Raw genomic sequence first — 27,954 nt, 5'->3', positions numbered from 1 at the left:
TTAGTCCAAGGGCAAGAGCTGGTGAAACCCGGCTGGCCGACTTCAGACACACCCGGAGGAAGGCCCAGTCCTGACTCCTGCCACCCCAGGCTAATTCTCTTGGAAAGTTCCACCTTGAGATGGTCCAGGCAGCCCAAGTGAAAGTCCCAGGCCTCGCAGACAGGGGGTCTGGTCCACAGCCATTATGTGGTTGCTCCCTGTCACATAATTATTATTTATTATTTATTTTTTTTTAAAGATTCATTTTATTTATTTAGACAAGCACTGGGTACAGTCAGAAGTGCGAGAGGGTGAGAGAATTCACCAGAGCCAGAGCAGAGAGCAGAACAGGCAGACTGACGAAATACACTGCTGAGGGGAGCAGCGGGCGGCAGGAGAGGTCTGCGCGCCATGTGGGACCCTCGCTGGTGGCCGGGGATTGAACCGGCGCTGCAGAGGCCGCGGGCAGCTTTGCAACCCAGCGCTCAACCCCTGCGCCACTGGGAGGCCCTCCCTGTCACATAATTAGATTGACTTCCTGGCGGAGTTTCCAGGAAGGAAGAGTTGAACGTGAACTCTGATGTGGTGCCGTGTGTGTTGGAGGAGGGCAAGTGGGGACAGTGTAGAAGGGGGTGTCAGCAGGACCTTCCAGCTCTCACCACTCGCCCTGTGCTTCCCGCTGAGCGTGAGTGGGGTGCCCGCCACCCTTGACCCCGGTTCTGTGCTCATTGCCCAGGCCACTCTGGCCTTCTCCTTGTTCTGTTGAACTGTGTGCCTCCTGCCCAAACCCCCCTTCAGCCCTGTTTACTGCTGTCCACAAGAATCTGTGCAGGTGGCTCCAACTCTTGGATTGCCCCAGACAGTACTGGTTTATACCTGCATCACACTGTAATTAACAGCACCCCCTTTTTCACCTAAGAGTACCCTATGTTGAATGATAATATGGTCGCTGTAGCTCATATTCCCCCCTGTGCCCTGGTGCCTGGGCAGAGCCGTGGGCAGGGTTATTTACTAAACTTTCCCAAGAGTAATGATTAGTGAATACCTGCTCCTTCCCCACTTGAGCAGTCATCCTTAGAAAATGACCCCGGCCTGTTATTTTCTGGAATCAGCTTGTCCCTAACTTAGTTAAGGGTCTTCTTCATCCCCGGGGCCTTCCTGAATGGTGACTGTGACAGCCGTAGGGACACTGTGTGGTCCTTGGGGTGACCCCTGGCAGGCCAGGTGGCTGGCCTCTGGGATGACGGTGCCTCTGGGGCTGTGGGAGCTGGGACATGTTGACGGTCCCTGGGAACCCCTCTCACTGGCTGTCCAGTGAGGTAACCCTGGAGGGGCAGTCCCTGAAGGAGGTCTCCCCACCTTGTGAGTGAGTCCCCCCAGTGAAGGCAGTTGTAAACAGTCACCTAGTTCAGAGGTACAAAGCAGAGATGGTAGGGGTTCAGGAGAGCTGTCTAGAACCAGGGGTATCCTGAGCAAGGGGCCATGCAGGGAGGCCCCTAAGGATGGCGTGGACTTGCTCTGTCTTACTTAGCTACTTGACAAACAGCTGGTCCCAGGGAGAAAGAGTGAGACAAGGGCCCTTGACCTTCACCCTTCTCCCCCAGGCTCTGCTGAGTCCCCGATGCAGGAGGAAAGTGTCTGAGAAGCTAGGTGCCCCTGGGGGCCAGTTGTTACTGGGGTGGCTACTGTTCTGGCTGTTCAACAGCTGCAGACTGGGCCGGCTCTTTCCGGCTTCTTTTATCTGTCAGTCCTGTGTGGTGGGTGATGGGTGGAGAAGCTGTTGGCCTTGCTGGTTGCTTGCCTCTAACACCTTAGGCCTGTCTCCTCTCCCCTTTGCTCCCTCCCACAGGACATCATTCATGATCTTGGGAGTAGAGTCAGATGCTTACTTAGTACCCCAGGATTTACTGAAGTGCTTTAGGGCTTCTGCACTGGACGTTCTCTTCTGGGCTTGGAACACTGATCCTGCTCTCCTCCATCAGGCCCTGGGCTTACTTGGGCTTTCCGTGAGCTTGCCTCCTTGACCCCTCTTCAGGCAGCTGCCTCTGCCCTCGGCCACGTCTCCCTGTTTGGATGGCCAGTCTGCTTTGCAGTGTTTGGAACCTGTCTTGCCCCCCCTCCTTCCATCCTGAGTGTGTGCATCATACGAGAGACCCCGTCTGTGGTCTAGAACCTAGGAGAGCCCTCTGCTCCATATGGGTGCTCAGGACCTGTTTGCTGCTTGGGTTCCCTGCGGCGAACACCTGAACCTTACGTAATGTCGTCATGCAGTGCCACTTTAATAAAAAAGATAAATAAAATATTCCCTGCCACATCAGGGGTGAAAAGGGTGAAGCGAAACAAACAGAAGGAGCTCACTGGAGTTCATGGATGTGACAGCACCTTTTCCCTGCAGCCTTGTTGTTGAGATCCCTGGTTAAGACAAAGTGAGTAGCTGGGGAAATCCGCATGCCAGGCTGGAGGGGGTTTGAAGGGCGGCTTCCTTCTCCAGCCTTGGGGATGAGGGAGGAAGTTGCTTTTGGAGGCCTTGGGGATGTTGCCCTTTGCCTGTTCTTGACCTGTTCTTGACCCTGGCTGGGTGTGTGGGTTTGTTTTCTCCCTCCATTCCTCTGTCCTTCTCATGAGGTTAGGTGACCTCTGTGCAGGGGTGAGGAGCAGAGAGGGAGTTGGATTAGCTTGCAAAGGGCATTCAGCAGGCTGGGGTGGTAGAGATTGAGGGTAGGCCAGAGAGCCTGGGATGACGGGCTGGTGACAGGCCACCCATAGAGTCTCAGGATGGTCAAGGCCTAGAGTGATGGGGGTGACTGTCCATCCATACAGTGTCTCAGGACAGACCAGGGCCTGGGGTGATAGGGGGGTGGTGAGTGGGTGGGGTGACAGGCCATCTGCAGTGTCTCAGCGTGAGCCACAGCCTGGGGGGACTGGCCATCTGCAGAGTATCTCAGGGTGGGCCAGGACCTGAGGTGATGGGCATGACAGGCCATTTCTCAGGGGTGACCGGCCATCTGTAGCGCATAGCCCTGGGCCAGAGCCCGGTGTGACGGGAGTGACCAGCCACTTGCAGACTCTCAGGGTGGGCCAGGGCCTGGGGTGAGCATGGGGGCGTGTAACAAGTCATCCAGAGCGACTCCCACATCTCATTCCGTGAGTCCCCCACAAAATCTCTGTGTGTTGTTTTAATTTTTCCACCTCTGTGGGCTTTCGTGGTGATAGGAGGTGCTTTTTAAATCGAATGACTTAAATGGTTCGGATGATTTAGAAAGTTGTTTGCCCAGGGTCCGCTTAGGCTCACTGTGGAGGTTTCCCTCTTGATTTATTTCCTGCCAAATAAGCCCTTTAATAGACCGTGTACAGAGGCTTTTCAAAGAATGTTTTTGTTCTTTCTGAATATGCAGCTATTCGGGCTGAGGGTTGGCATTTCCTAATGGACCTAATGCGTCCAAGAATGAACTGATTTAGCTGGAATTTTCCTAAAATATGTCTCATTGACGTAGTATAGAAAAATGTATGATTTGTAATTGGCTGATACGCAGTCTCCCCTAACTCTGAACAACAGAAAAGTGATTACATCTTAAATTGGTGTTGATGTTTTAGACCCTGCTCTCAATGTTGGGTGTAAAATATGGCACCCTGGGCTCAGAGTCTTAAGTTCAGTTGTTTGTGCTTGTCACAGGAGTTCCAAGCCCAGGTCTGCATCTGCTGAGTGCTCTGAGCAGTTGCCTGAGAGAGAGACAGCAAGGAGGGTCATAAAGAAGATGGATTTGGATCGGGCAGTGGTTTCATGGCCCAAGCCAGTGTGGACCCTGGGGATTTTCCTAATCATGCCTTTGCTCCCTCTTCAGAGCTGAGACGGCCTGGTGTGTTTTGTTTATGGCGCTTAGGCAATCTCAGTGATTAGCTCATGGATAATTACCAGAAACATGAACTCAAATTCACACTCCTTTATTTAACCCTTTGCCTATTTCTCTTCAGACTGTAGGATGCTGACATGATTTGTATTAAATTAAGTGGAAGCTGGTCTCAGCTGCTTTGGTGGTTACTTTGTTCACTTGGAGTAAAATCACAGAAGGGTAACCAATTGCTCCTCATCTCCAAATCTCCTTCCGTTGGCCAAAGACTAACTTTGGATTGTCGGCCAACCTGGGCTAGGGGCCGAAGTCTCTGTCAGAATGTTCTTGTGGAGCCTTCACTGTAGAAATTAAAATGGAAGACCCCATAAAGGGTCACCTGCTGTGTGATGACAGAGAGAAATCAATGGTTAGGCCAGAGAAGAAGGGAGATTGGCCAGAAATATGGAATGTAGACCTGGAGCAGCTGGAAGAAGCATCTGGAGAGAACAAGGGGGCCATGGTGCTAAACTCAAGTCTTAGGGTCCCCAACTCTGAGTGAAACAGAAGGAAATGCCCTAAGTGCTACCTCAGTGGGCATGTTGCCTTTCACTTTTACTTCCTGTAATTTTCAACCCCTTCCCGGTATTGAAGACACAGCTTGAATTGCCCAGGTAGGCCTGAGGTGTGAAGACCCATGAAATTAGCAACAGCAGAGGACCTCACTTTAGGACTTCACCCCTGAGCCAAATTGATGGAGCTGCACCAGGCTGGGGAGGTGGAGCTGCACCAGGCTGGGGAGGTGGAGCTGCACCCTGAAATTTACTCCTGCATCACAGGAGGCCCTAAGATGTTCAAAGCTGAGGCTTCATCATCCGCAAAAAGTTTAACAATGGTAACACATGTCCTCCCTGTTTGGAGACTTTGGGAAAAAAGGGTTTGGAAATTTCAGAACAAGGTTCAGATTCAGAAACTTGTCCTGAGTAAGTGGCTTGTGAGTTAGGAGAATGAATGGGTTGCGGTCGAAGCTTCTTCCTTGAATCTCTACGGCTACACATCTCCTCAGCTTGCCATCCTTTGTTGTTATCAAGGTCGCAGAATGAGGTCACACATTGTGTGTGTGATTTCTGTGGGCAGTATTTAGGTTTTTGGGGCTCCTACTTCCCGTTACACAAGGCATTGAGGGGGAAATGAAAAATGTTAGGGCCACCCTTGGCCTCAGGGGGCTTCTAGGCCATGGCAAGTGGAGAGGACCGATATAGACCTCATGACTGATTATGAATGATGTGGCCGTTTCAGCAGAGGCTGGGCTGGAAGAAGGGATTTTCTTCCCTGCCTGTGACAGGGGCACAGGAGCGGCATGGATGAAATGGGCTGAAGAATGTTGTAGTGGCCTTTGGCCACGCGCTCTCCAGAATACAGCTTCCAGAGCTTTCCCCTACAAGGCCCTCCCGGCTGCTGGACACTGGCCTGCCTGCCCCTCCCAGGGGTTCCCGTTAGTGGGCACCACTTCTGCGCAGAGTGCTCCAGTGGGAGCTCTGTGGCCATCACCTGCGTGCCCAGGCCTTTTATGCCCGGAAACCACAGGCAGGGGGGTGTGCTGTTCCCTCCCCCAGCCCCTGCCATTTGGGCTGTGTTTCTGTTCGTCCTATTGCTGTTGTGTAAATAGAGAAGAACTTAAAGCTTAGCAAACCTAAACCCAGGAAAGTTCCACTGCAAACTGAAGTGTCTCCAAGCACGGTTCTCATCTGCTTCCTGCAAACACTGGACCAGCAGGGTGATATTCGCAGGCAGGTTTTGTAAACCCCGGACCCCTGAGGTTATTGAGGGCCAAGGGGATGTAAATATTTGCTGAGGTTGTATAGACTAATGACTCATGAATCATAACTGCAGCTCTGAGAGTAAATACCTTTCTCCTGTGTGGGGCAGGCCGGCCGCTGAGGCTTGTGTGAACCAGGGGCCATCTGTGACCACCTTGCCCTTGCCTCCCAGGGTGATGTCACTTCCTGTGATGTGGCAGGGACGACCTTTGGGGATCACCCTGCTCACAGCCCTGGCTCTGACTCAGGATAGCAGATTTTTGCTAGAACCCAGCCAGGGCACACACTCACAACATCTGTCTGCAGCTGTCTCCAATTCATTTTCTGGCTGCAGTGGAAGCTGGTGTCAGTCACAGGTCTGGGTTTAACTTTGTAAAGGGTCTGTAGACAAAGGCCAGCTGGCTCTTGCTGTCTGCATCTTTGCATTGAACTGCCATCTCTCAGGCATCAGACACAGGAGGAGCTGGCTGGTGGGCAGCCTGGCATGGAGCCTGCCTGACGAGCTGTGGTCTGCTGCTCCGTATGCCCCCCATGCTGAGTCACAGGCCCTGCCCCAGTCTTGGTGACTCAAAATGCAAATTCTAGGCCTGGCACCTGTTGTCTTCTTTCTTAGTTCAAGTTGGGGTGAGGCCTCAGCCAGGTATTTACTATTCTTCAATATTAATATACTACTCATACATTGGGGTCACACTTATAGTTGGGTGACTGTCACTCTTACAGAGAAAATACCCAACATGCTTCTCAAACAGTCAACCTCTAAGACCTGCACAGACCTGGATTTCCCCCCACCTGCCGCTTCCCTCCCTCTCTTAGGATGGAAAATGACAAGCTTGCACAGGAGGGTAATGGACCCTGAGTCTTGTGACTGTCAGTGTTCAGCTCCTGGCCAGGCTCACCTCACTCTGCTCCCACTTTCTGTCCTGCTTGTGAAGTGAAGGGTGATGTTACGACTGAGTTGTGTCCCCTCAAACCACTTGTTGAAACCCCAAGACCCAGCAGACTGGGTCTGATTTCAGAATGCGACTGACTTAAAAGAGTGATTCAGCTAAAGTGAGGATGGGTGGGGCCCTAATCCAAATTGATTGGTTTCTTATAAGAAGACAAAATCTGTACCATGAAGGGATCCCAGGGGTGTATGAGGACACAGCAGGAGGGAGGCCCCCTCTCAGCCATGGAGAAAGGAGAGGCTTCCTAGGAAACCTTCCTGGTCAGTACCTTGAGCTCGGACTTTTGTCGCCTCCAGAATTGGCAAAATATATTTCTGCTCTTTAATCCACTGAGTCTGGTGTTTTGTTGTGAGTTCTAGATAACTAATGCAAAGAGTATTTCACTGATTTTTGTTTGTTTAAGGAGGGTAGCACCCCCCACTTTTATTTTTAAATCACATATTTGTTAATGTAGTTTTCCCAAATATCTCAGAAATGTTCATTGTGGTTTCATATACAGACATTATTAAATTACCCTGTGAAATCAGATTGGACATCTCACTTAGCTTCACATTTTGTTTTTGTACTTCTGCGAGGTAAAATAGATGCAGAATAGTATATGAAACATAGACAGTAGCTTCAAGAATTACAAAGATGACACCCTGTATCTACCATCAGATGAAGAAATAAAGTTTTGCCAGCATCTTCCCCTCCCTGCAACAAAGGTCCTGTCCAATCGTAAGTCCGTCTCTTCCTCCTCAAAAAGAGCTAAAAGGCAATCTCAAGCTCTTTACTGTCTATATTAAAAATTAAAATCCTCCTTGGTATGCCTGTTGCGTGTTTCTTGTAATTTTAATTGATCTGTGCATACTGTGATGGTTTATGGTCTGCTTTTTTCCAATGCAATATTATTTATAAACACTTTTAGTAACCTGGGACCTCATTTCACCTTTTCATATAGTTCTAAAATATTCTTATCATTTTCATGTATTTTAAGTGCTTTTGGACATTAAAGTAAAATCTTGAGTATAATTATAAAATTCTCTGTACTGATTCTTTTCATTTTGAGCCACATAATCATTCATCTTGAAAATACATGAACAGAACCTTCCATGCCCCAAGAGTTGGCTGAGGCATTGAGGTTTTGTCACCTGGAACTAAAATAAGCAAGTTGGAAAATGAAGGAAGAGAAATGATTGCTTCACATTAGAAGTGTTTTTGGGTCTTCAAAATTTTGGTGACCAGAGAATATGCTGCATGAGCTTAACTCTTATTACTATAAGTTAGCTTCTGGTAAGATTGATTTGGGTAACATTATTTCACTTGAAGGTCCAGTTTCCAAGGACTTCCCCGTGATGTTACTTACTGTCTGTGGGCAGTATTTTGTGTGTATATGTGTGTGTGTGTGTGACATTTACAAGATAGACATGGATTTTCAACTGTACAAGGGCCGGGGCCCTGGTATTGTTCAGGGTCAACTGTGTATATACAACAGATCAGATTGATACCATTTTCTTTAAAACAACCCAGTAACATGTGATTAAACCTGCAAAGCCAGTGTATTCTTTGCTTAGACATTTAAGTGTCAGATTTTACTCTGCAGAACTAAGCTTGAATCTTGTGACAGGAGGCCCCTGTTTCCATGGTGGGATCCCGCCCCAGACAGGATGCCTTGCATCACAGGATGCGTCAGACACACATGTAGTTCATTGCCACTGGGTCAGCTGAGACATGCCGTGACTCTCACGACCACATCTTTGAATTGTTGGAGGAAACTGGAGTCTCGGGAAAAAGGCAGGCAGACTGGACGGTGTGTCAGCCCACACAGACCGTGGTGCTGGCCAGGAAGTGAGTTATTATTTTTTAAATACCAACAGTGTAAGAAAACAATATCGAACAAAATCTCCAAAGATCTGCTGTATGTGTGTAAGCACACATACACATAGTTGACCCTGAATTACTCGGATTGGCATGCTGACTTGTGCAGTCAAAAATTTGCATTTAACTTTTGACTCCCCAAAGCTTAACTACTAATAACCTGCTGTTGACCAGAAGCCCTTACTGATAACCTAAACAGTCTGTTAACACGTACTGTGCATGTCTTATTTGTGATATACTGTATTCTTGTAGTAAAGTAGGCTAGAAGAAAGAAAAGATTATTCAGAAAACCCTAAGAGAAAATACATTTTCTCCTGCATGGGGTTCAAGGGTCAGTTGTGTAAGTATTGAAAATAATTCTGTGTAGAAGGGCGCCCTGGCATTTCAAACCTGCAAACTCGTGTTGCTCCAGGGCCTTTTATATGTAAAAAATATTTAGTCTGGCATGTTGTCTTTGAGTTACTCTAAATCCTGGAAAGGCTGATGGGTTTCCAGCACAATTTGCTGTTGCACTTTATGGACACGTTGGCTGTTGATCCGCAGCAGCCTCTTGACCATCAAGGTCCAAATTCTCGGAATACTTCCTTCTCTCATGGTGTGGCCCAGCTGCTCACATTCCCTTTATCCAGAGTCTGTCTTTTACCTTCATTCAGCCTGTTGAGATCTGCCGTCAGTCCTCCTGCTTAGGGCTAAATCTGGAGCCTTAGCCGAGTTCCACTTCTGGGCCGCCCAACAGTGGTGGCACGCAGGGATACTATGCAGTAGCTGGTCACCCGGGGAAGTGACCCGAGGCCCTGCTTCCTGGCCCCCAGGGAAACAGATCTACGCAGCTAAATTCTAGTAAAATTCTTTGGGAGCTTCCTATTTAGACCAGGCCCCTGAAGCATGGGCTTTTGGTTCTAGTTCAATCATTTTACTGACCTTGATATCTTAGACCGCTTTTTCTCTTGGGCTTATGGACCTTATTAGATTTTCCAAGGCGTGTTGTAGCCCAACCCCCAGAATTGAATTATCACTTATCACCACCCATCCTCTGGGATTGTCTTTCCCCCAAGCACACATCTCTAGGTGATTCTAGACCAAAACCACATGGAGCACTGGTTTGAAATGCAGAGTCTTATTCTGCACCACAGTTCTGTAGAATCAGAGGCTCTCTGGGAGCGAGGCCTGGGTTTTTTTTAAATGTGCATCTCGGGTGGTTTCGGCGCTGATTGAGATATGGGGAGTCCATTCTGGATTAGACAGTGTGGCTGTAGGTAAGAGTAGGGAGATTTTAAGACTTGGCTTGTCTCCTCCAGTGCTGCAGATGTCTTCACAGCCACTGCCACAGGCTGGAGAGCACCAGGGCATGGACAGTAGTTTTGTATTAACTGAGGTCAGGACAGGGAGGCCAGGGCCCAGGGATGGTCAGAGCAGAGGTGCCAGTTGATGAGCAAACCCGGAGGTCAGCAAAAGGAGGGGGAGCATGTCCTGCCCTGGGAACATCTGCTCTTGAACTTTGGGGCCAGGCCACCTGCCCTGGCCCTCTACCACCATCGCCACAGTGGGGCCATCTGTCACAGGTGCACGGCACTGTCCTCAGCTGACCTCCCTTTGGATACCAGCTGCAACTTTGGTCCATAGTCCACCTTCACCTCTGATCAACTGGCTATAAGTTTGGGGGTTCCCTGATCATCAGCAACATACAAACCTCAAGAAAGCGTATGCTAACAGTGTGTGTTACTAGAACAAAAAGATGCGAAGCAGAACCAGTCACAAGGAGAGTCACAGGGTGAGGTCTGGGAGCCTCCCCAACCTGAACGGGGTCAGGATATGTCACCCTCCCCGCACCGTGGTGTGACAGTATACACAGAGGATCTCCAGCCAGGAGAGCTCCCCAAGGTGTGATGTCTGTGTCTCTACTGGGGTCTCAGTGTAGGTCTCATCAGTGTGATCCCATTCTCCAGGCTTCGTCCACAGAGGTCAAGCTGTTGCTGGCTGGCTCAGAGCCCAGCCCTAACCACACACCAGTGTTTCTGGTGTCCCCAGCCCCCATCTGAGTCATGTTAGAATAAACTCTGGAGGCCAACCGTGAGTCACCTTGTTAGCACAGACCATCTGGGCCCACACTCATCTTACTTGGGAAATTCCAAGGATTTAGAAGAACCTGGAGAAAGTCCAGGAACTGGGGACAAATGCCAACTGAGGTCTTTCCTTACCTGTGCCCACGATCTTTATGGAGTTATAATTGACAAAGCTGTAAGAATTCTAATCATCTCATGATGATTTGATGAATGAAGGATTCTTCCTAGCCAGTTAAAGAACACATCCATCACCTCACCTGTTTATCCCTTCCCCCCTTCATTCTGAGTGAGAATATTTAAGTTCTGTTGTCTACGAGTTTCAATAATATAATTCACTGTTACCAGCTGTAGTCGCCATGTTTTATACTAGATCCTTTGACCATATATTCATCTTGCAGCTTAAAGTTTGTACTGTTTTACTAATCGCTTCCTGTTTTCCCCACTCCCTAGACCCTGGCCACTGCTCTTGTGCTCTGTCTGACCTACATGTTTGTTCCTGATTCTCCATATAGACCATAGTACGTGCTTTGTCCCTCTTCTCTTTCATGTAGCATCATGTCCCCCAGGTTCATCTATGTTGTCACAAATGGGAGGATTTCCTTTTTTTTAAAGGCTGAATAGCATTCCATTGTGTACATAATACCACGTATTCTATCTCCCTTCACTCCTTGTTCCTTTACCATGACCGTTCAAGATGCTGCATAGGTGTATCTCTGTCAGCTTTTGCTTTGTGGTTATCCTGAGGCGTGCATGAATCCCCTTAAATTTATAACAGTCTCTTTTAAGCCAATAGCAATGTAACTTCAACATCTGCAAAAATTTTACATTTTTTGATGGACACTTAGGTTGTTTCCATATCTTGGCTATTATAAGTAATATTGCAATGAATGTATCTTTTTGAGTTTTTTTTTGTTTCTTCATGGAAATACACACAAGTAGGATTGCTGGATCTTGTGGTAGTTAAATTTTTGAGGTATTTCCATACTATATCCTGTTTACATTCCCACCAACACTGTACAAGATTTTCCTTTTATCTACATCCTTAGCAATACTTGTTATTGCTTATATTTTTGATAACTGTCATTCTAATACATGTGAGGTGGTGTCTTCTGGTGGTTTTAATTTGCATTTCCCCGATGATTGGTTATGTTGAGAATTTTTTCATGTACCTGTTGTCCCTCTGTAATTCTTTGGGAAAATGTCAATTCAGATCTTCTTCCTCCCTTTTAAATTGGATGGATTTTTATTGTTATAATAGTTGTATTCGTTTTTTATATTGTGGCTATTAACCCATTTTTAGATATGATTTTCTCATATTTAGTAGGTTGCCTTTCATTTACCTTACGGTTTCCTTTTCTGGGAAGAAGCTTTTTAGTTTGATCAAGCCCCACTTTTTAACTTTTGTTTTTTTGTCTCACTTTTGTGGTCAGATTCATAGTGCTTTGATTATTACCTTTGAATTGTTTTAAAATCTGATAATTACTTTTACCTTCTTTTTCCCTAACATTGGATTCTACCATCTTTGCCATTCTCTCTCTATGCATATTATTTCTTTTTTATCTGAATTATCTGTAGGTGGATTATAGACATGCTCCATTTTACCTGTGAACATTTCAGTACTTCTTACCTAAAAATAAGCATACTTTTTTGCATTGCCTTGGTCTCCCTATCAACATTTAGAAGTTAACTTTGACACACTACTAATCCTCAGATTGCATAAGTAATTCCACCATATTATCCATCTTAGAATCAGCATGACATATTGGTATTTAATCATCTTATCTCCCTAGTGACCTTCAACACGGAACATCCAGTTTTCTCTTGAAGAATGTGTAGGTTTATAGAATGAATGTTCTTCATTTGGGTCTGTCTGGTGTTTTCCTCCTGGCAAGAATACCAGGAAATGTTCAACTGCATCTCAGGCACCTAGTGTTCCCTTGTCTGATTCCTGGCCATAGTGACTTTTATCAGTTGGTTAGTGTGGTGACTGCCAGGTTTCTCCATTCTAAAGTTAAGTATTGTCTTATTTTTTTTCAAAAAACTCTACTTACTAATTAGTATTTTATTTATCAATGGTCTCACACCCCTTACCTGCTATAATACCATTCCAATATAAATAATGCAGTGAAATTTTGTCTATTTTTTATACATCTTACAACTCTGATGTTCTGCTTTCTTGTTCGTAGTATTTTTAATTGGACTCAAGTAACTTTGGAATGTGTAAAATGTTGAGATAATTTAGTAAAACTGCACATTTAATTGCTTTTCTCTATATTTGCTTTTATCCCTCCTTTGATATCTATTTGTGTCATTATTGATATGTTGGTAGCCATTCCTTTCTAGTGAATAATGGATACGAGATGTCTTGCAGTATGTTTTGCGGATAGGTTGTTCTTAATGGTCATAGTTTTTTATATGAATATGTAAAATATTAAAGAGTTTAAAAATATAACTGCTATGCTGATGGCCAGAATTAAAGATTGAATATTTGCTATAGTACTGCTGCTTCAGTTTATATTAAATAGGATATTAAAAAACTTTTTTTGAAGGATGATTTGGTTTTCAGGTTTTTTTTTTTTAAATTTCCTAGAGAAAATTAGTAACAGAGGGCCTCCCCTGGTGGTGCAGTGGTTGAGCACTGGGCTGCGAAGCTGTTGTAGTATTTGCCCTGGCCGCTGGCAAGGGTCCCACATGGCTCGCAAACCTCCCCTGCTACGCCCGCTGCTCCCCTCAGCAGTATATTTCGTCAGTCTGCCTGTTCTGTTCCCTGCTCTGGCTCTGGTGAATTCTTTCACCCTCCCATGCTTCTGACTACACCCAGTGCTTGTATAAATAAATAAATAAATCTTAAAAAAAAAGAAAATTAGTAACAGAATGTTGAATTTTAATCTCTGATTTCTGCTTCACTGGCTTATTTTTATGATGGAGTCCTAGAATCCCAGAGTTAAAACTAGTCAAGGCAGATGAACTTTGTTTCTAGAGGGGGAGGGAGGCTAAACTTGAGAGAAGGGGTTGGAGCTTGGATGGATGAATGTGGTTAAGTTGTGCTGGCTTACACCCTCTTAATTTCTTTCAAATCCAATTCCTATTTGGTTTCCTTGCTCTTCATTGTCATCTACAAAGTAGCTTAAAAACTTGCAAAATCCTTTATCATCAAGGCAAAATCCAAATTCTTAAAGTTGGAATATAATCTCTTTAGTTATTCCATTTCCACACCAACTCTCAGGCTGTTTTTGATCTAGCTTTTGCCATACAGTGTATAACTGATATGCATGTCGAGTTCTGTTTTTCTGGAAAACACCTCTCTCCTGCCTCCCTTGTCTCCTCATTGAACTCCAAGTGTTTCTCTTGGATGTTACTCACACTTTGTCTCTCCTGGAAGCCCTTGCAATCCTCCTTTGAGGTCGCCAGGCAGTGACCCAGGCTTCCCTTGTGTCCCCTGTGAATGGTTGCCAGGGCTGATGACCAGACTGGCTGGTGGGGTGGGAGAGGAGCAGTATAAGAAACCACCAGTTGTGTTCCATCTTGATTTACTCTGATTCAGTTATTGGACGGGGGATCCGATCTCCTTTGGTCTTTGTTTTAAAACTCCAGGCTGAGGTTGGGATTTTGATATTTAGGCAGGATTGGAACTCCATGTAAATTCCATTGGCCTGCCGAAGCACACCCTAGAGCAGGTCCTCACACCTGAAGCTGCACTGGCATCACCTGGAGAAGGTTGGGACCCCTTTCTCAACTTTCTAGTTCATAGGTTATAGGGGTGCGCGCCAGAGAATTTGCATTTCTGACAAGCCAGGGGATGTTGATGCTGCTGGTCCACAGAGCACACTTTGAGAAGCTTTGCTGTACAGAAGATGAGTTATTGGTGAGTTGGGTTACTGACTGACCCCTCAGCCCTACAGAGACCTAAAGAGCCAAGCATCCGGGCGCACACCCACATTGCCACATCATATTATAATTCTTTTTCTTTTTTAAAAAGATTTATTTTTATTTATACAAGAGCTGGGGTACAGGTTAGAGTCGTGGAAGGGTGAGAGGATTCACCAGAGACAGAGTGGGGAGCAGAACAGGTAGATGGACCAAAAGCACTACTGAGGGGAGCAGCGGGCGAGGCAGGAGAGGTCTGCCTCACCATGTGGGATTCTCTCTGGCCGGCCAGGAATTGAACCGGTGCTGCGGAGGCTGCAGGCACCTTCACAGTGCTGTGCTCAACCCGCTGCGCCACCAGGGAGGCCCTCATATTGTAATTCTTTGTTATAGAGACCCCTTTCTCTCATGAGCTCCTGGAGAGCATTTGAACCAATGAATATAGCAATGAGCTTACACCATTAACCTCCTTTTCGTGACAGAGAGGCTCCTGCTATATGCCCCGTGGTTGCTCTGTGAGGCCAACATTTGAAGAAATATTCTAGGGTTTTTTTCCCAAAAGGCAAAGATTAGGGCACAATTTCTGATCCCCGGGATTTTGCCACCCGCTCCCTCTGGAATGACTGGGTCATTTTAAGTTGTCACAACTTACGGTGAGGGGACACCACTGGCATCTGAGGACAGTCTAGGGAGGCTTCTGACCATCTTACAGTGTATGGGACAGCCCCGCAACAAAGAAGCGTGTACCTTGAGACGCCTTGCATTAGGGGAAGGGGGTTTTCAAGTAGCTTGGGGCTTCAGTCTGTGTGCTTCCTATCTAGCCTTCACCCCAGTCCTGCTTTTGGACCCCTTACCACTCAACCTCCCTCTAGCCTATGGCCCCCTACTTCCCCCCGCCCACTCCTGGCCCAATGGACCCATAGATTGGGCTGCAGGAGTCTAGAGTCATTGGGCCTTTAGAATCCACGGGGAAAGTGATTAATTAATTAATACACTGACACAGCAGAAAGTGCCTCAACACACATTCCTTCAGCAATAAATGGCTCAGGTATTGGTTGAATGATTGACTGACCTCATCTGACCCGCACTTTCCCCTGTTTGTACAGGACTTGAAAGAGGGTGGAGTGAGCATTCTCTGCTCCTGCAGCTCAAGCGGGGCATGCCGTCCATCCATTCATTCATTCAACCAGCCAGCCATGCTTTGAGGGGCTTGCCATGTGCAAGATGGGGCCCCATCTTCTTGGATCTTCTATGGAGGAGAGACACAAAGTGAAGCAGTGATTTCTTTTTTCCCTCAACTAGTAGATTTCATTACATGGAGTAAAGAAGGGTTGTTAGGGGATTGAAGGGCTGTTCGGCCCTTTCTGTAGAGGTGCAATCACAGTAAGAGCTGGAGGAAGGAAACTGCAGGCCTGGGAGGGAAGGGGGGGGGGTGCAGCATTAGCTCCCAGCAAAGGGAACAGGACTCAGGAATGCAGGGGAGGTTCAGGAACTCAGGCAGGCACCCGCATGGCAGGAGCAAGGCACCCAGGGCAGGAGGTGGGGCAGGCGAGCTAGGAGGGTGCCTGGTCATGCCTGACACCCCTCAGGAATCAAGGTGTATTTCTACTGCAGAAAAACAGCCTGGTCTTGTGTCTGTAGAACCCCAATGGCTGCTCTGCAGAAGTGGGGCTGGGAAGCAGTGAAAGCAGTCAGGCCGGTTAGCAGCTGAGGAGCTCTGATAACCCCCGTGGGCTGGACCTAGAATGAGGGAGCAGAGGTGCAGCAGGTGGGTGGAGTCGCCTGCATTTCCCGGGGCATGGTGGAGGGGCTAGAGGGGAGGTGTCCAGGGGACCCATGCACCAGGTTTCTGCTGTTAGTCCTGGGTTCCGTGGGGTTGCCGTTGACTGCGGCAGGAAGGGCTCTTTCGGTGGCACAGATCAGGAGTTCTGATTGGCAATACAAGGAGATGACAGGTGGGCACGCAGCCCCGGAGTCTGGAGTTGTCGGGGACTGTCTGTCTGCATTTAACAGCAGAGGACTGACAGTTCCCCTAAGGACAGTGGGGCTGTGGCCAGGGGCCCTTTGGGGCCAGACCAGCCGAGGAAATGAGGGGATGGCAGGTTTGAGGTCACAGGCATTAGCCTGCAGGCCTGAAGGAAGGTTCCAGAAGAGACCACAACAAGAACATGAGCAGCTAGAGTTTGGGGTGCCCTCTGTGGTGGGTGCAGAAATCACTTGTGATATCAGATGTTGGGGTGCAAGGGAAGCCTGATTTAGCAGCTAAAGTTGTTGAAGAATGATAGGCAAGACAGGATTTTCTGGATATGGCAACTGGCAGATGCAGCAGTTTTTCTGTTTCCAGCTAAATCCAGAATTCTCTGCATATAGCCAGGTGCCATAGTCTTTGGAGGGGCCAGGGCTGTTTACCCTTAGGTGGAACAGGGACTGGGGGGCTCTGCTGAGGCGGGCCTTGTCTTCACAGGCCTGCCTAGCCCTCCAGCCCTCCAGGAGCTGAGGGCAGCAGGGTTTTGCTGATCTTGGGGGAACTCAGGAGAGTTTCATGGGCACATGGAGAGAGGCTTGGGACTGAGGTGGCGGGGATTAGCCGAGGAGGCTGGTCACCTGGTACTGGCGCAGGTGAGTGGGATGTGACTTAGAGCGAAGTGGGGGACATGGGCCCCAGGGGCTTCATGCAGGGGCCACAGCACAAGGCGGGAGACACAGTGTGGCTGAAGCTTGGAGCTGGGGGTCAAAACGACCAGTCCTTTCTCGGGGCTGCACTATGGGAAACTGTACCCATCATGGGCAAATAAATGACCCTTGTGGCTTCAGAAACTGTCATGGTGAAGCCATTGCTTTTCCAACTGTTTCCCAAGGCCCCTCAAAGGAGGGGGGCAGTAAAGAGTACCCTTGGGGGTACAGATGTGTTGACTGCAGTCACCACCCCACCCCCGGCAAACATAACGTCTCTCTGTCATGCTATCCATTTATTCGGTGTTGTTTATTTAAATTTTCCTGAAAGATCCTCCGCCTGCTTCTGCAGCATCTCTTCCTGTAAAGCAGAATTTGAAAGAGGGAGGGCCTTTGAGGGCGCCCAGTGGCGAAGCTCACAGGTTTATACTTTAGTTTGGAAGGAAATTGCGGCCTAGAGGTATTAAGTGACTGGCAAAGGGTCACGGGATGCTGGGCTTGAGGAAGGTGGAGGGGGAATAGTTGAGACCCCGGAGACCTGGGGGTCCCCAGGGCCATCTCTGGGATAAGGATGCAGCCCCCTAACTGCTGAGCTAGGGTTCTCTAGAGTTCTAAGGCTAGCAGGGTCTGCACCTCAGTTTCTTATATCAATTCCTTAACAATTCATAAGCCTTCTTTATTGAACCAGTAATTAAAAAAAACCCGATTTGCTTTATGTGTGGGTTCACAACACTTGATTTTGGGGTATAGGTTCACACCTCTTCAACTGTGTGATCCCATCCATGCCCACCTTGGCCCCCTGGGTCTCCTGCCTTCACTCCCCACCCCACCAGCCTTCTCCGGCAGCCTCAGTGCTGCAGTCAGATTTCTAGGGTTTCAGCAAATAACCCTTGAGCACCTCCCAAGTAGCTAGTTTTGTGCTGTCGTCTGGCTTCGGAAATCTCCTTGCCCAGGCGAAATTGGATCAGATGGTGTTAATTTCTGGGCTATCTCTGCATATTCATTATTAGTATTGAAAGCATAACGGACCCGAATAGGGGTTTTCTGGTGGAGTCCCCTGTAACTTTCCTGTCCTTTTCCTCTCATAATTAGTGTGCACTTTGTAGAGAGAAAATGTGAGATGATGCAGATATCCTGTTCCTCATCAAACTTTCCCTCCATAGTTTTAGCTTCCTTTGGCAATTTAATTTTCTATTCCTTCAATAGCTGTTTGCATTCTGGAATCAAGAGCTCCCCTCTTGGCCCCCCTTTGTCTCATTGAAGTAGGCAAAAGAGTCATGGATTCTCTTGTTATTTGACGAGTTATCTGTCATTCATTGCCAGTTAATTTTTGATGCTCAAAATGTCCCAGCTCTTCCTCCTGGCTCCTCAGTCCTCGGGGAACAGTCTCCTTATTCCTTAAAGTTCTCCTAGTTTTATGGAGCAGGATATTTGGGGCCCTGCATGTACTTTATCTGTCCCATTTTTTTTTCTAGGAGTCCTGCTTCTTTTAGGGAAGGAAGGTCTTTAAGAAACCAGGAGCTGGAATGCTCTTTGCTAGGGGAGTGTAATTTGCTGGATACTGGGCCTCTGGGCAGATAGAATTTAGGGAGTGTGTGTGTGTGTGCGCGCCCGCCCACATGCATACAAATATGTAATTCTGGACCTGTCATTCTCTCCTTTTCCTTCATTTTCAACAGGTGGCTAAACCCCTTGTTTAAAATTGGCCACAAGCGGAGATTGGAAGAAGATGACATGTATTCAGTGCTTCCGGACGATCGCTCAAAGCACCTCGGAGAAGAGTTACAAGGGTAAGCAAGCAGCTGTGAGGAGAAGGGTAAGAAGGAGTATTTCAAAGAGTGACTAGTGGCTTGGAAAGGGCACTTCATTCCTGGGGTCTGTGCCAGTCTTTGGGGACCTCCTCATGCCCTTTCCTAGGCTGTTCCGGCCTGGACCTACTTTGGTGTCTGGGGACACCTTTGTGGAAGGACCCCTGGCTTGTCTGTCTAGCAAAGCTTGGCAGTAATTTGTCGCCTGAGGCTGTGACTCTCTGTCCGTCAGATTGTGCCCCGCAGTTTGCCAGCACTCACTGGGCGGATCTCAAAGTGCCCCCAGCACACACCCTGTGCTCGTCCCTCTGCTGCGTTCAGCTTACCCCAAAGCTTGCCCTGCTGCTCTTTCATGATGTTCTAGGCCTACTGCTCTTTCACCACACTTTGTTTCTCATTGTAGGTACTGGGATAAAGAAGTCTTGAGAGCTGAGAAAGCAGCACAGAAGCCTTCTTTAACGAAAGCAATCATAAAGTGTTACTGGAAATCCTACTTAGTCTTGGGAATTTTTACATTAATCGAGGTAAATGCTTTTACGTACAGTGAATTATGTTCCGTGTACATGGATCGCTGCAGAGGGGCTGTTGCGGACAGAGGCACATCGTCTAAGGTCTGAGGATAAAATAGTAGCTCAGCGGTTGTATTTATCTTTAGCGTGGACACATACTTAAATGCCTGGAGCCTCGGGGGAGCGATTATTTCTCTGTAGCCAATTAAGATAGATTGTGGTGGAAGGATACTTCTGAAAACAAAGGCATTTCATACCTTGTTGGGACATTGCTGGTGCTGGGTAAATGTTACAACACTCAGAGGGCTCCTTGAACAAAACAGAATCCTTGATCCCAAGGAATCTGCGCCCCATAGTTTAGAGGAAGTCACGTTGGACCAGTGCCCAGAATAACAAGACATTCTCCAGGTGCTGAACAAATGTTTAACTCAACCAGGTCAACTCTGGTATATGCTTTTCCAAGCAGGTACCATCACCCCTCCCTGACAGGGCCACAGAACCTGGGGTGCTGTGTCCAGTCTGGAGCTGCCCCAAGCACCCAAGAGCTCGGGTTTCTCCGTGTGGGTCAGGGGCCCTGAGCCAGAAGCCCTCTCTGCGGGGGTCTCAAACTTTCCCAGGAATCGGGCCCATGTGCCTGGTGGTGCTGGGCAGATGAGCCCCAGGGCCGGAGTGCCACCTGCATACAGTGGTAGTCTTGTGAGAGCTAGGCGGAGGGCAGACTGGTGGGCCTCCATCCCCGGGCTGCCAGAGGTGCAGCAGCCCCAGCCCTCCCAGCTGGGCTTGGACCTTGCACAGGTGTTTCGGTGATGGTGTCTCTACCTGGTCACCGTGAGCCGTGTGGCACACTGGTGTCACTGTGACCGCGCGTGCAGGATTTCCTGGCCAGATGTGGCTCCTAGCTGCAGAGAGCAGAGCACCCCTGAATGCCGTGTGTCAGGTTGCCCTTGCACCTTGGCTTGTGCCTGTGGTCCCCTGGTTTCAGGTTGGGGTGGGCAGGGATCAGCAGCCTTGAGGTTCAGTGTTGGATCACATCCTGCAGCAGGCCTCTCCATCACCCCAGTTCTCTACTTTCCTTTTGCTGCCACGTGCTTGAGAAGCTGAAGACAGGCAGCTTCTGTGGCCGGGCATGACTGGAACTTCTGCTTTTCCTCACTGTCATGGCTGCTGGCTCCTGGGAGTGGGTCTTGGAGTCCCAGGGGTGACTAGATCCCCTCTCAAAATGAGCTTGCGGGTGTTTGCTGGACAAACTTTTGGGAGAAGTAGACACAGAGTTAGAGGTGTGGACTGTGGATCTTCCTGGGAGAGACTGGGCCCCCTAAGGTGCTGGGGGTGTTCACTTCAGGGTTGTCCATCTTTGGAAATGCTTATTGTTAGGGGGCTTGGGAGGGCTGGAACTGGGGGGCAGAATGAGGGCACAACTGGCTTGTTTGGGAGGTTGGCCATCAGCGGTCACAGCAGCATAGTGGGGGATCGAGTGCCTGGCATCCGTGGGCACTTGTGCTCAGTAATATTAGTATAAATGGTGGTAGGGGCAGTTGTTGGGGCTCATACTCAGCGGGAGGAGCAGCAGTAGCCATAGCGACTCATTGAGTAACAGTTCTGGTAGCGGCAGCACCGGTAGGAGCTTATACTCAGTAGTAAAAAGTTCTAGAATGGGAATAGTATTGGCAGGGGTCAGTGGGCGGTGGTGGCCTTGGGACCTGGAACTGGGTGAGCCTGGGCCGGGCCCTGGTTCCCTGTTGAGCAGTGGGGTTTCCACTTTTAGACACTCGCGGCCCGAATCTTGGAGCTGGGGTGTGCATATCCTGGGCAAGGCTGAGCCCCACCCCTCCAGTTGTTGCTAGTGTCGCTGGTGGGGTGTCCGAGCATACCCCTGGAGGCAGAAGTGCCCCAAGCCTGAGGTGTAGGGGACAGGCTGGTGGAACTAGGTGGTGCTGAAGCAGATGAAGCAGCCGTGAGTTGGGACTGCTTCCTGCTGGATTTGCCATGAGCCAGAATCGTGGTGGTTTCTGGCTCCACTCCCGAGCTGAGCCTGGTGCCGGGAGCATGATGTTCCTTCTAACCTTGTGTCTTTAAGGTAATTAACTGTCAGGGCCCTTAGTTTGGGGAGCTCAGGGTCGTTAGAGTTACTCTGGAAGTAAACCTTGACTTTGTTTCCTGGCAGTCGGAAGAAGCCTGGGGTCCAACACAAATACTCTTGTTTTCCTAGACCTGTCTGCCGACACTCCGTTGTTGGAGAGACGTTAGAGAGACATGATTTCTTACGGTGAGGCTGGCGAGGATCTGTTGTGTTCCCAGATCACTTCCAGGGGCTGTTTGGGGTGTTCAGTGATGAACGCCAGATACTGAGCTAGATGGGACGAAAGCAGGTTTAAATTCTGGGTTTTAAGAGGCGACTTAGCATTTCTTGGTCTTGCATCCCAGTCGCTGTTGGTCATCATATTTCGGATTGCGAGAGATCTAAACTCAATCTGGGGGTTCTCCCAGCCCTCCTTTAAATCTTCCGGTGCATGGAACACCCTGAGAATCACCTGCGGTCCCCAGGCTGCATACTATTTCCAACCAGCAGCAGCAGGAAGAGGCAGGATGATGTCAGACCAGGGCGAGGATTTTGAGCTTGGGATCTCAAGAGCCGTGAAAACCTCTGTCCTGGGAGAATTGAGGAATGGTCGCAGCCCGCAGAGGAACAGGGACCAGGCATGTCATGCTCATCAGGGCAATGCTCATGAGAAGAGACCAGCCGGCACCTTCCCAGCATGCCAGGCCCCGTGTGCTCTGCGGAGGGAACCCAGCAAGCCTCTGCCTGCCCGGGGCCCTTGGGGTAGAGAGGAGGCGCCCCTGAAGCACCTGCTGGGCCAAGCACAGAAGCCACACCCAGGCCTTTCCTCTCTGCCCCTGGATGTGTTTGTGGGGTGACTGTAGAGGAGCTGGTGGGAGTTCCCCCAGCCCCTGTCCCCTGAGAGGAGAGGGTTGTGGGGATAAGGTTCTGCTCCCTTAATGTAAGTCCAGGGGCTTGGCTGTTGTCCAGGTGATCGGAGTTTATCTGGTCCCGGTGGAGGTCGCAGGAAGGCAGGTGTCTTCCCTTTTTGTTTTGAAACTCAGCTGATGGACATGAGCCACCCTGGGGCCTGGTTCCTTCTCTGCCCTGGCGTCTTTCACTTCCACGAAACCTAGCACTGGGAGCAGTGACTGTGGGCACCCGCCGAGGGAAGGGAAGAGGTGGCATCGAGACTCAGGAGCCTGGCTGTGCACCTGCTGGCTCTTGTGTGGAGACGGTAGCTCCCACAGATCGCCATGGGGTGACCTGATCCTGCGCAGTGGCTTGTTTCAGTCCATTTTCCTTATGTCAGGGACATAGGTGACTCGTTTCTGAAAAGATTGCATTTGCAGTGATTCTAAAATAATCTGCCTAGAAGGATAATTTCTAGTTGTCTAGAAAAGTCTGCCAGTGACTGTTCTCAGGAGTTCTGCCACCCTCACCTGTAGGCAGCAGTGGGTTTCCCAAGCCCTCTGTGATGCCAGCCCTCCACTGAGGATGGCACAAGTCTCTTCCCAGGAGCTCTGTCACCTGTCACCTGTCCCTGGGTGAGGGGCTGTATTATGAGAAGTACCTTGCTGGGCAACTTTGTTGGTGTGGATAGCACGGAGTGAACTCACACAAACCTTGGTGGCATTGTGGCAGATATGCCTCTGCTAAGGGGAGGTGCTGTGCTCTCCGCTTACATGCAGACACCTGGGATTACAGGTCCCAGGGGACCGTAAGCCACACTTGCTGAGTGTGGGAGCTACTGGGAATAGGGTGGAGCCGAGTCGCCAGGTCACGTTCATGGCACCCAAGGCCGGTGGGATCTGGAGTCCTTGTCCTGCTTCAGCCCCAGCTTGCACCCTGGGTCTGCTGGGAAGGAGGCTGAGGAGTCACATGGCAGAGATACATGTAGAGACATTTGGAAGAAACATGGGGGGGAGAAGCTTGCGGGAGGCAGATGGTGTCGGCTGTTATCTTGATGTGGTGTCTCCTGTTATCTTGATGTGGCGTCTCCTGCTGTTGCACTGTCTGAGATCTGCCTGCACCCTTCTTGTGGTTCCCTGAAAGATGGTGCCTTAGGTTGTGACAAGCTTTGGGGCCTTAGCAGCCCTGCTTCAGGCCTGGTCTCTTAGGCCATTTGCCCATGATGGGGTGAGTAATTTGAGGGTTTTATCAGGAAACCATTATTAGGAATATCCTTTCTTCTCTCTAAGCATGTAAGTGCTATTGAAGACCTTTCACAGTAAAATGCTTCCAGGTCCCTCATGTTCTGGTGGGGACTGAACCCCCACGCACCCCCTTCCCTTTCCTTGCCTGTACGCAGGCCACGAGCCTCATTCTACTGCTAAGTCTGCACTCCGGTTTCCATTTTAGTATCATCCTGAAGCTAAGGTCGCCTTTAAGTCACTCTGGGGTTTTTATCAGCGAGCTGACGTGGGCCAGGTCTGGCCGTGTCGGCTGGCAGCGTCCCCCTTCCTGCAAGAGGACATCGCGGTGCAGATGGCGCAGCCAGCACCAGAAACTCCTCCCCGCGGAGCCAGCACATCACAACGCCCATGGTGATAACATTATCAGTAGCTGGCCATGCTTACAATTTCCCTTTTTTGTTGTTCTTGTGGTTTGAATCAGCATCCTATGGAGGTGCATTTGGTTGATAAAGCTTGTGTGGGTTCTTTTTCTGTTTTCCTCTTTCTTTCCTCTGTTCTGCAACTATATCAACTATATATATTTTTTAAATTGCAGAAACCAAGTTGTTTTTCCAGCAGTGGTTCCCACAGTCTGCATTTGGCAGATTGCTTCCTACCTAAGTTGCTTTGGTGCTTTGATCTAGGAGCTAGATCTGACTCAGGGCTGACTCCCTTCCCCTCCCGCCCCCCAACCCCTCTCTGCTAGGACGACTTCACAGGTAGGGTCACGTACCTCCGTGGCTTACATAACACCTGCTTGCTTTCTGTGTGTTCAAGATCCATGAATTCACCGAGGGGGGCAGGGGCGGGTTGCAAGTGGTGATGTTCTAAGTCTGCCATTCATGTATTAGCTGCAGAATTCCCAGAAAGAGAGACTTTGCCGTTACCAACTCTTTGGCTTCCCCAAGGAACAGGTGCACAGAGGAAGGGCAGGGGAAATTCTCAGTTTCTTAACTAGTTTTTAGAGTAATGAGTTGTTGGCGCTCCAGCATCTTTCTCTAGAGCTAATGAGTTTTTCTGGCACTGTTGGTTTCGTTTATTTTTGAGAGTATCAGTGTGAGCTCATGGATGTGAGCATAACTACTGTGCTCCAGCCCGTGGCAGTCTGTACTGGCACCAGAGCTTGGCATTGCTGGCCAGTGGAGTCTGTTCAGGCTGGGGCCTGAGTCTTTTGCATGTATGATTGTTGTTGTTGCTGGTTTCCTGGTGTCTCTGGCTCACGTTGGACAGTTTTTGCTCCAGCCCCGGGATCAACCATTTCACCAAATAGCCCTGGCTCTTTTGAGTGAAAAATGGCACTTAGTGACTGGAGTCTGGGCGCTGGAGGTCCTCCCTGCTACTGGCCTTGTTATTGTTCCTTGGCTTTTTGAGTAGACAAAACTAGAATATATGGGCCTCCCTGGTGGCACAAGGGGTTAAGATGCAACCTATGAAGCTTACCGCAGCCTCTGCACCACAAGTTCGATCCCCAGCCAGGGAGCAACCCACATGGCACAGCAGACCTCTCCTGTCTTGCCCACTGCTCCCCTCAGCAGTGTATTTCAGTCAATCTGCCTGTTCTGCTCCCCACTCTGTCTCTGTGAATCCTCTCACCCCTCTGGCCTGTGCCCCCGTTCTTGTATGCATAAATAAATCTTTTTGAAAAAAAAACTAGAATATATATATATTTTGAAAAAGTTAAGCCTAACATGAGTTTATAACAACCCAGATCACATTCGCACTAGTGTTATTAATCTCTGCTTTCACGTGTCTAGCTCTTTGCTTTTTGCTCATCGTCTAGTCCTTTATCTCCCATGCCTGTTCGCAGTCCGCAGTGATAGCAACATAATTCATTTGTTCTTGTCGCATATACACCACCACCCATCTTTAGGGTGACTTTAGGTTCCTGTTTGCAGGGCCTGTGGTCTCGAGGTGTATCCCACAGGGAATGTGTTTCCAGATTACCTTGTTTAACACCATGTACTTTGGATTGGCTGTGCCAGGAACTGGATAGAATCTGCTTTGGGTCTTCCTGGTGGCTCAGGGGTTAAGTTGCAGAGCTTCTGTCCCCAGCCACTGGCATGTGAGTTTGATCCCTGGCCAGGGAGCTGACCCCCATGGCGCAGCAGACCTCTCCTGTCTTGCCTGCTGCTCCCCTCAGCAGTGTATTTCAGTCAATCTGCCTGTTCTGCTCCCCACTCTGTCTCTGGTGAATCCTCTCCCCCGGCACGTCCAGCCTGCACTCCCGCTCTTGTATGCATAAATAAATAAAAATAAATCTTAAAAAAAAAAGAATCTGCTTAGGTCCATTTTCTTCATTTTATTCTGAAAGTGAGGGATTGCTTTTTAAATTTTTAATTGTTGTATAATTCCTTGTACTGTTTTCATAGTTCTGAAGCCAAATCAAAGAGGCTGTTTTTTGAGAAGGCTGCTATCTTGTTCCTTCTATGCCTTTCCCTCCCTCCCGTCATTGGTAATTTTGGAATTGAATTAGGGTTTGTCTCTTTCATTTTGTAATTATGGTCTTCTCTGAAGATTTACTTTTCCTGCTATTCAGTACAAAATGTTCTGGTCTCATCCTTGGAACCTCAGGACTTGGGGTTCACAAGTACTTTTTTGGAAGCAGGCATGTCATCCCCATGAAAACCCTTGGGGTCTGGTAAGCCCCAGACCCTGCTAGTCTGCAGCCCCTCCAAGCTCAGAGGCCCTAACAGTACAGGGAGCTGCATCATGTGTGCTTCTGGATTCCAGAACCTTCTAGGGAGAGGGAGCCTCCAGCTCTAGCCCTGATGATTGGAACCTAAACCAGTCTTTGGGGGCTGGGCCTTGGCTCCAGAGTGTTCTGCACAAATCCCAGCAATGCTGACATGCCATCAGGGGACCAGGGGGTCCCGAGGACTGATTTATGTCTAGAACCTTGATGCTGACTTTTCCCTAGAGCCACTGCCTTTCCACTGTGCATTTGGATCTTCCTGAATGCCACCTTTGCACTTTCTCTCCCATTTCCAAAAATGAAGCAGGTTCTGAGAAGGAAAGGGTAGCTGGAGAGAGGAGGGGGGCCTTAAGACCTTGTGATGGTCCGGGTAGGGGGCTGGGGTTTTCTCCCCCACAGTGTTGTTGACTTCTAAGTTACTCCTCTTTCATTCACATTTTCTTTTTCAACCCTGAGAAAAAACTAACTGCCTCTGCACAGGCTCACCCCTTTCTGCTTACCTGATTCACCGAGGCAATGTTTTCTGTGTCTCGTAGCTTATTTCTATTTCCTGAGGTTCCCCCCCCCCCCAATCCCGATTCTTCAACCGGATGATCAATCACAGGCTGGGGTCCTGGAACCGCCTCCAGTACCTCTGGAATTTGTTGGCAGAAGGTGCCCCTGAGGGGACCTTTAGCATCTCCCCATGTAATCAGATACCCCAAGAAGCCAGGAGTGGGCCCAGCGGCAGGAGGACCCAAGGTCAGGGGCTTTGAGGAGGCCGCCTGCCAAATGCTCCATTTAGAAACAGCTGCCTCACACACCCACACCCTGAGACTCTGGTAGGACCTTGAACTTTGGGGGTGTCGTGATCTCCCCCTGGGATCTTTTATTTTACTTATTTTTTTTTTAAAGATTTATTTATTTATTTGTTTATACAAGCACTGGGTACAGTCGGAAACGCAGGAGGGTGAGAGAATTCACGAGAGCCAGAGCGGGGAGCAGAACAGGCAGAAGGACCAAAGTACACTGCTGCCCCTGGGATCTTTTAAACACCCCTGTGGTTTCAGAGTTGTGAACAATTCCTGTGAAGGAGCAAGAACTTTATTCTCTGTGGCTTTGGGGACATACTCTTCACCAGGACATACACTGGCATCAAAGGTGGTGCGTTGTGTGAGCGATTCTGGACCTGCCTGGTTCTTGCTCTCCAGTACGTTTAATTGGCTGAGATTCAACTTTGCTAATGAGTATTTCTGCCCTTGTTCTAGTCCTTCCTAGCTGAGGGGTAGGATCTGGGAAGGTCCAGGTCATGAGCTGGCTGTACCCTTTTGTGAACCTATTTGCTCACCTGGGTAGTTAAATGCTGCCCCAGCAGCAAAAGCCTTAGGTGCTGGTGACCTCCGCCCTGTGTTCTGCTGCTCTGGTGTCTGTGTCTGTGTTCTTGGCGTGGATGCATGAGCTTAGTCTTAAATTTCTCTTATAATGACACCGTGTTAGGACTTCACTATGGAGCTGGGCAACAGGCTATGGTGGTCTTCTTAGAGAAGTTTGGGGTGGCAGGTGTTTCCAGTGGGTTCTGGTGGGGAGCCCCTGGGCTGCTGACCTGGGCTTCATGGCCACATCTGGGCTGGGACTGCCCGTGTGTACAATGGGATATTTCTGCTTGTCTGTGCTTGCCTCCAGATTTTCACCTCATACCAGTCAGTTTTATAACCTGCTGT

General features: G+C 48.9%; 1 protein-coding gene across 3 annotated transcripts in view; it reads left to right on the top strand.

Moving 5' to 3' along the window:
* The window catches only part of ABCC4 (ATP binding cassette subfamily C member 4 (PEL blood group)), a gene marked incomplete at both ends in the record, with an annotated part of 194,785 nt that overhangs the window by 15,632 nt on the left and 151,199 nt on the right, over nt 1-27,954 (top strand). For all 3 annotated transcript variants that reach the window (XM_084235702.1, XM_084235701.1, XM_084235700.1), the window contains 2 exons: nt 18,713-18,823; nt 19,245-19,365. In XM_084235702.1, coding sequence (XP_084091828.1) covers nt 18,713-18,823; nt 19,245-19,365 — 232 coding nt within the window. The remainder of the gene's footprint in view (nt 1-18,712; nt 18,824-19,244; nt 19,366-27,954) is intronic.

This window comes from Talpa europaea (genome assembly GCF_964194135.1).
Source record: "Talpa europaea genome assembly, chromosome: 6".
NCBI classification, from domain to species: domain Eukaryota; kingdom Metazoa; phylum Chordata; class Mammalia; order Eulipotyphla; family Talpidae; genus Talpa; species Talpa europaea.
This window is presented reverse-complemented; position numbering and strand designations above follow the sequence as displayed.